General features: G+C 35.3%; 1 protein-coding gene across 1 annotated transcript in view; it reads right to left on the reverse strand.

The window, feature by feature from the left end:
* Positions 1-9,095, reverse strand: part of HSF5 (heat shock transcription factor family member 5) — a 35,818-nt gene that overhangs the window by 26,085 nt on the left and 638 nt on the right. The window contains exons 2-3 of the mRNA XM_004684421.1: positions 9,059-9,094; positions 4,087-4,461 (exon numbers count right to left, since the gene is read on the reverse strand). Of these exons, the coding sequence (XP_004684478.1) occupies positions 4,087-4,461; positions 9,059-9,094 (411 nt within the window). The remainder of the gene's footprint in view (positions 1-4,086; positions 4,462-9,058; position 9,095) is intronic.

A 9,095-nucleotide genomic window follows, 5' to 3' on the forward strand; every position in this document is an offset into this window, starting at 1 on the left:
AGTTTTTAAAAGTATTTTATCCTTTCTATGTAAACAGTGCTTCAAATTGTATAAAAGCTACTTAAACCCTAAAATTATTACTATCATTTTAAAATTTCTTATTGTTATCATTTTGTGGAAAGGGAAATTGAGGCTGAGTGACATGAAATAATCCATTGAGGGATCATATCAAATGATTAATTGTAAAGTTGAAATGCAAGTTATTTTATTCCAGTCAATAAATTTTTACTAAAGATATTATAGCCAACTACTGTGCTAGGAATAAGAGGATATAAAAATGAGCTAGATGAAGTCTTGCTCCTCAGACACCCTAAACTGCAGCTTCAATTCAAGCAGTTGAAGTATATTCTCTGCAAGGGCAGGAGGAGTCAATAAACCAAGGGCAGTTCACCACCAACAGCAGTATAGTAGGGTAGGCCCCTTCACCAATCTCTGTTGTCTACCTGCTTTGGCAGTAATTAACTCTGGGGAAGAGATATGCCAGAAAAATGGTCTCTCAAAAGAAAGTAATATCCTTCCTTGTTAAACAAGCAAGCAGGCGCAGGGGTCAGAAGTCAAAAGAATGGATTCAAGTCAGATAGTCTAGGTTTGTCTCCCCAGTCCTGCTTCCACCTAGCGTTCCTGGCTTCCTAATTATAAAATGAAGATAATTACATTATTTATTTTATAAGGTTGATGTGAAGATCAAGTGAATTAATATTTGGAAAGTACTCAGAACAGTGCCTGGTCATAATGACTGTTGTATTAAGTTTTGTTAAACTAGAGATGAAGAACAGCTGCAAGTTGCTAATCACTGCTTTGAGCTTAAAACTCAGCTTTGGGGAAAAAAGCAAAGTTGATTTTACATCAGTTCAGCATTATAACTCAGTCAATGGAAAGTAATATCTCAATATAGGTCTCTACATAAATATAGATGCAGGAATAGTCTTATCTGTGTCCAAAGTACAGAGAATGAGTAAAATTTAAGTCTAAAATGAAGTTTTTAATAAGACAAAGAAATTAAATTATAGTAGTCTATTAGTAAAATAACATCAGAGGGAAAAACTGAATTCAAAGTATGTCAAGACCAACGAGTCAAACAGTACTGAATCTACACCACTTTGTCTTTGAAAAAGTGCTGAGTGAAAAAAATGGTAAGACGGAAAAAAAACAGGCTAGGCAGAAAGAACAGATGCTTCTAGAGAGGAATGACAAACGTTAAGTGATTCAAATGAGTCATTTTGAGTCAGTCTGACAGCAATTTTTTCCCCTCACTGTCTAGCTTTACTAGTAGTTTGTGAGGTATTGCAAAATTCAAATTTTACTAGTTACACCATATGAAGATCAGATCCAGGCCTATTTTCAATATAACTAACTTTTAAGTGAAGCTGGGTATTGTTTCTTTATTAAAATTTGATCCAACCTCACATAGTTCACTTTGAAAAGATTTTTAAATATGACCATTACTGCAAAATTAGCCACTTTGGGAGTGATTATTTGCTGCCTCTGGGACTGATATTCTACTTAACTTTGGGTAAGTCTTTCATTATGTTAATGTTTTATGTTACGCTGTGTTCTTCACAAACAGGTATTCAGTAAATATTGGTTCAGTTGCTCACTACTTTTTTGCTTCCTTCACCTAAAATTTGGAGAAATTAAGGATAAATATAAAGTAATTTGGGGGTACTTTCTTTTCAATAATAGGTCTTTCAATCTTTAATATCACAATGTTTTATTTATATAGTAAAGTAGAATGTTCAAAGCAGTTTTGCCTACATTGTAACACAGAACTACCCTACATCTTAGAAGTCATGAGACACCTTATTCTCCTAATCTCAGAAATATAGTCATTTAAATTAGCCCTATTAAAAAAGACAAATCAAAAGTTCAGGTAACACAAGACTGTTCTGTATACAATGTATACTATTCAGCCATCAGCAGCGCTTATTCTTTATAATGTCTCTTTTCCAGTCTTTACCTTGAACTCTTGGAGACAATTTTCAATTTATCAGTTTACTTGCAATCATAGTTAATTTAATAATCTGCATTTCTACAATAAATGAATAATATTAACTGTACATAGTGTTTTCTGATAAATTATACACAAGTGATTCTCATAAAATTTAGAACTAGGAGATTCCAAGAGGCATTTAGACTGAGTACATTTCCCCATAGAAACATTGTACAGACTAGTGTGGCTCATAACCCAGGCCATAATCAACTGTATGTTAAATGTAGAACAGTTAATAACATGGAACTTAACCACCATCACTAATATGTCAATAGGCACATGCCTGCAAAGTTCCAAATTAGAAAGTCAGCTTAACTGATTTCTAAATCTCTAACTGCCTTAACTGCAGTGTTTCCAAATTTCAACTCCCTGGAACTTTTTGATTTTTCAGTAGTTTGAGAAAGGAAAGAGAAACATTTATTAGTAAAAGGGGGTAGAGGAAGGTAGGGAATTGTCAAGTTGATGGGGCACAGAATGTAAAGCAAGTATTAGGAAGACAGTCTCTCTATATATACATATAGTCTATGCATACATGGAATACAGCCAAAATTATAATTAGATAGTAATCCCTGGCTTGTTTATAAAAATACTGAATTAAACTATCCACTAATAAAAATCTGACCCTATTAATTGCTCTACATAGATATACAAATTACAACATGAAGTTGTTCATCTTCTACTTTTAAAGACCATATAAATACTTTTGTTTTTCAAAGAAGCACATGAAAATCTGGAAGAATACCTGGTCTCAACATTTTTCTGTGTATAAGCGTAAATAAACTTCTTAAAAGTTTCTAATAGGCAAAACAACTAAAAGTGCTAAACCATCCATATTCCATAGTTTCTTTCTCCTACAAGAGTTGCAGTTCTAAAAATCTGTTAAGACCCATCTAATTTAAGTTGTGTTTTATTATCTTAATATTACTAAACTTAAATGTTTTGGGAAAAGAAATCAGTTCCCTTTTACTGCTGTATTTAGGGAGCATGCAATAAGCCGACATTAAAAGAATATAGTTGGATGTTCAGCTAGAAAATAAGCAAATAATGCTACGAATAGAATAGTTAACCAGACTTAAAACTTAAAAAAAAAAAATTTAATACCCCTATCTAATTGACATTTCTTCTATTTATTTTAGCTATTGATTTTGTCTTGCCTGGGAGGAATACCTCCAGAAAATACTTCCAGATCTACATATCTGAGAAAATTAATGTCCCTAGATTTTTTAACTCGTAGGAGAAAGAAGGTCCCCCTTTTCTGTTCTGGTTTTTTCTCACTGCTTACCTTTGTCTGTTCTCTATAGTCCCATTCATGTGTAAAGCACACTACACAATGAAACCAATACTATGGTGTTTGTGCAAAACAGAAAATAACGTGAATGAAATGGTAAGGCTGTATGCTTACAAAAAGGTATCTCATTCCCTCCAAAAGACTCACAACCCGATCCCCAAGCAGCTAAATATATGTTCACTATAATAAGGACTCCCAAGTCATGGCTTGAGATCTACCTCAGTACCCTTCTAGGTAGACTGTTATTGTCAGGGTGCCCTTCTCTCTGCTACTCTCAATTCTTAGTTGACTAGGATTAATAATATGAGGACTGCATTATCAAAGCACCACTGCATTTATATTTAAAGTGTATAACTTAGTTTTAATCGATGAAGAGTATACTATTTTATTACGTTTACTAAGTTCTATAACTTAGATACTAAAATGACAATATTAGATAATTTTACCTATAAAATTAAAAAACATGAAAGATATATATATTGAGAAAAAGCACAATGCACCAAGATCAGAGTTATACAGCAAGGTTCTGGTGCACTGTCTTCATTTCGTTGCTGAACATATTTTGAGGATAAGAAAATTTCACTAAAAACATACACTTTTATGTACCAACAGAATTTTCACAACCTTAGGAACATCATAACGAACGTTATCTATATTGCTTAAAAATATGCCATGATGAGAAATCTTTGATATTTCTTAAGAGCATATTCCTACTATTTTTGTTTAACCATGCAAAAATGCATTTAAAAATATAAATGCTCATTACAAAATACCTTAAGAGAAGCCACTGAACTTGAATTTCTCATACCTGTTGGATAGTAGGCTTGGGAGTACTGCGCTGAGGGTGTGTAGTTACTATATTTTTGGGAGGAGCTGACCATTGTTTGAGGACCTTGCTGAATGTGTACGGATGTGGCGCTGGGCTGCAGGGTATAGGTAACCTCAGTTGGAAACCTCTGCAGTACAGGAAATGGAACCCCTTTATCTGAAAAAGTGGGAGACGTTTCCACTTGTCCTGGGTGCATTCCAAGGGAGTTCTGCCATGTTCTAGGAGGAATCGGGGTCCGATCTAAACCTTTCAGAGGGAAAGTACTGTGGTTGTGGGATGAAGTTGATACGTAGGAGTAAGGAGACAAACTATCTCGCCGGAATGACCGGTGGAATTGTCCTACAGCCACTGGTCCTGCATAAAAGAGGAAGAGCAATTTACTAATTTTGTATTACACCACTAGATGTAGTAAACCAAAAGCCACAAAATATACACTACTCTTCACCAGTGAATACGCTGAGTTCTCAGCAATTTTTAATACACAATAAAGTTTATTTTGTATGAGAACAAACATGTAATGCTGAAAAAATAAACTTTTATTTGGTTCTCAATACCATTATCATAAAAGACAAAATGGCTGATCTCTTAACATTTAATCAAATATTAAATCAAATATTCAATGTTCAAAGCCTTTCACAGATAATCCAGCCATCTTACCTTGTACCTCAATTGGTTAAACCAGATTTTTCCAGTCTGTAAGCTACTTTCTATAAGTTTTAAAATTTTCATTCAGTCTTTCAAAATATTTAGGAACCTTAGTAATAGGTATGAAAATAAGTACTCAACCATATACATAAAAGGGATAACAAATAAGAATTATAGCATAAACCAAAAAGAAATCTATTTTTCTCTGCTCCCTCCCAACTTTTTTTTCCTTTAATGGTAATCTTTGCCAAAAAGTCAGGCCTGAAAACTTTTGACTTAGTTCTCTTCTAATTCCTTCAACCAACCAGTCATTTTCCATGGTCTTTTTCATCAGAGTATCTCAACTAGTGTAATATTCCAGGTAACAGTGACTCTCAAACATTAATCCCCATCGGAATCATCTGGAGGGTTTATTAAAAAGCTACCCAGGCTCAAAGATTCAGACATTTGCTGTCTCTCATCTAGCAATGTAGAAAGGAATCGAAAACACTGAAATAAAGAAGATAAATGGCAATATTATGTAATGAGTAAAGTGTGAAATATAAATGTGCAAGCTGAGCTTGTTTTATTGACTATAGTTCTTGAACTTAAAGGTAGCCTAATTTATTCCCTGAGAGAGCTTTATGTATTAAATTACATGGTTCACAAATTTCTGTCTATTTATTAAATATAAAGACAGGCAGAAAATTTAATGTATGTGCTACTCATCTGTTAAAGTACATGGTGATAGAGAGCACTCAAATACTACTTTTTTAAATATTTAAACTGTAGTAAACCCAATGTATTATACAGCTTTTATTCTACTTATATCATTTAGTTTCATCTAAAATATAAAGCACTAATGCTGAAAATAAACACATACATATACATACATAAATTCTAGAGTCTTAGAAATCAAGAGCTGTGTCATCAGAAAAAAAAATGATATACCTCTTAAATAAACTTTTCTTCTAAAGCACAAAAAGCAGTTTTTATGTTACTTGAATAACAATTTCACATGTAGTCATACTTTAAACTCACCCATAACAATTCTTTAAGACAAAAGACCTAAAGAAACATTTTGTTCTGAGTACCCAAGACTATCCACCACTTGACTTCTCTTTGCAGCTTCCCATGCTAAAACTACAAATTGCTAGGTCCACTTGTTGGGTAATCCTTCTTCTTACCCTCATTACAGCTAAGCTGTTGATGAACTTTCATATTTAATTAAGCAGGTAACTAAAGAATTTCTGATTTCCCATATTCTGGTTTAGATCTGCATTAAAATATAAATCGTTTCCACCATGACAAATTTTGAGTGATAGTCAAGTATTTATATAGTTTAGATGCTGCTAACATAAGAATACTGTTAGGATCAGGAAGACATTCCTTTAAATGTTTTTCTTTTTAATAAAAACTAAAATACTTCAGTTTTTATTATTCTTCTGTTAAGAATTATCTCAGGGTTTAATGAGGTACATCACTTCACAGAATATCACCTATATTTCTTCAAAAAGTCTTTAAGATCTAGATGGCAAAGCTTAAATCCAGAATTCTTGAAATGTCAGGCAGAATGACTTTTGTTCTTAAAAGATTCTACTCCTTCTATGAGTGACTCTGAGTTCATCAATCCTCAGGAAAAGCCAGATTTACCTACTGCTCAGACTTGTTACTTAATTTACAGCTTTTTAACAAATACCACAGAATACAATAGCCACTAAAAACAAAATAATAAAAACGGACCAAAAAAAACCATGACTCTCATATTCTCTATCAAATACTTTCTTGAAAGGTGAACAGATCAGCTTCCCAATGGATCTAAGTAAAAGAACTAGATCCTAAAACAGAAAATTCTACTATAAAAAGAGAGATATTCAAACCATAAGCTAAGGTAGAACACAAAGTAAAATGGAAACTAAGAAAGCGCAGTGCAGTCTGGACTATAAGCAAGGCAAGACTCAATCTAAATAAAAATTGGGAAAGTGGAAGAACCAAGGACCTTGAATATGGAATTAAAGCAAAACAAGGTTGACTAGTCTTTTCAAACTTCAGATTACATCCCATCCAAATCAGTAACACAGTTTCCTAGTCGACCAAGCCATTGGTCTAGACAACCACACCTGACATAGCTTTTGCACATACCAATAGGTAGAATGATAAAAAAGAAAGAAAATGCATGAAAACTACAGTAGTCTAGGTATGTGTGGATTCATGTACTATTTATATTGAAAAAATATTAATTAAATTTGTATGTTCTTCAACAATCATTTAAATGACCACTAAGTGAAGAAAACTAGATCCTAGACAGCCTCTCCATTTCTTCTTAAAATGGACTACACACACCCTTTGACTACAACTTGGGAATGAGACCCATGAGGTAAAAAGAAAATGAGAGAGAAGGGGGGAAGTAAACATTGTTGTTTTAAATAGAGATATAAATTTTTTTAATTAAGAAAAAGAAAATGAGGGCTTTCCCTGGTGGCGCACAGGTTAGGATGCAGCACTGCAAGATAGCAGCAGCTGCTTCAGCAAAAGTTCTATCCCCAGCAGCCCAGAAGCGACCCACGTGGCGCTGCAGACCTCTCTGACCCACCCACTGCTCTCCTAAGCAGTGTACATGACAGTTGGCCTGTTCTGCTCCCCACTCTGTTTCTGGTCCCTCTCACCGCCCCTGCACCTCTGGCCTATACCCCAATTCTGTATGCATACATAAATAAATCTTTAAAAAAAAGAAAATGAGAGAAGAAGGAAAAAAGTGAGCAAGTTAGTTTTTATGTATGTATATGCTGGGTTTCTTTGTTTGAGGTGATTATTATCCTCTTTCTCTCAAGAATACATTTTCCAGTCTTTTCCCCTTATACACACCAGATATATAACCTGAAAAACAAACATCCATATCAGAGATTCTGCCAAGCGTATGCCAGGCTATCATCTCTATTCCTTTCCCCACCAAAATCAATGTCCATCACATGGGGTGGTTTGGTGGTCCAGGAAGGGCATAGAGGACTTAAAGGAATTAGAATTCCTTTAGAACATTCCTATGCCACTGCTATTTTTCCAACTTGTTACTAGAACTCTAACCTAATACTTTATCTTCTAAACTCCTTAACTTCTAAATTCTAAATGACCAAAGTGCTATCTCATTCATAAACCTGGGCATAGGTTAAACTGAACCATGTTTCTTTTGTTGTATTTTAAAAGCTTTCTACAACCGAAAAATAACATCGGCATCTTTGTGTTAAATCTACTTTAACATGCTGAAAATGGTCCTGCTATTCTCCTAGTTGAAGGTAAAGAATGAATTCTCCTTTTTGTTTACTGCTTTCTTGGTACCGCTTTATATAATGGACTGCTTAAACAGAGAAATGTGCCACCGTCATCTTCTTGAAAAGAGCAACAGAAGCTTACACATTTCCTACTGCAGCTTTTAAACTTTTAGTAAATACAAGATTTACATATACAAAATTCTTTCAATACTGAAAGACTATGGCCACTAGTGAGAAACTCAAAGACTGTAAATGGGAATTTTCTAAAATTCCTTTTAACTAAAACTTGACAAACAATTCTTGCTTTTAATTTGTCTGATCACAGCACCTAAAATAAGCATCAACTTCTAACTAGTTAAAAGTGAAAGAAATGTCTGGCCAATTCATTCGACATAGGAAAAATATCAAGTCAATGCTTTTGCTTGTAAGAATACATGAACAATGTCTATAATCCTACATATTACTTGGAACTTAAAATATTGTTGTCGGTGTCAGTGGGTAGAAGGTGGTGCATCTCTCCAGGAAAAACTTCCACTTAAGGTAGCTTATACCTTTTCCTTTGGTTGGTATAATGGTCTAAATTTTCTTAGCCTTTGACCTTCACAATAGGCACCCTGTGTAGTAATGTCCTGCTTCCCACTGGAGCAAAAGCAGCTCTTCTTTGTTTCTTCCACACCCAGTGTTTCCACAATGGACAACTTACTCTAGATGTTCACAGTGGAGACACTGGGTCTCAAGAAGCCATAAATGGGTATGACGGTTTGACATTCGAGAGGGCTCCAGGAAGAGGAGAAAGCAGGCCACCAGAAGAGGCCCTGGATGGCCAGCGGCCACGGACGGCCTCGAGCTCAGACTCTTTCCAGAGGAGGCAGAAAGGGGGAGCCACAGCTGTGACGTGACCTACTGCACGGAGGCACAGGTGTGGACCCCGTGGGCCCCGGGGCCATATGGGAAACCTCCAAGGTGAGGCAGTGCGGAAACGCCCGGGGAGGTGGCGGTTACTTCCAGAGACGCAGTGTGCCCGGTAGTGGGCAATGGCCAAGAAGGCCGGGTGGACTCACCGTGCTGCTCTGGCCGGGGCCCTGCGGGCGGCGGGGG

This window comes from Condylura cristata, unplaced genomic scaffold (assembly GCF_000260355.1).
Source record: "Condylura cristata isolate star-nosed mole 26May11 unplaced genomic scaffold, ConCri1.0 scaffold00017, whole genome shotgun sequence".
In the NCBI taxonomy this organism is placed as follows: Eukaryota; Metazoa; Chordata; class Mammalia; order Eulipotyphla; family Talpidae; genus Condylura; species Condylura cristata.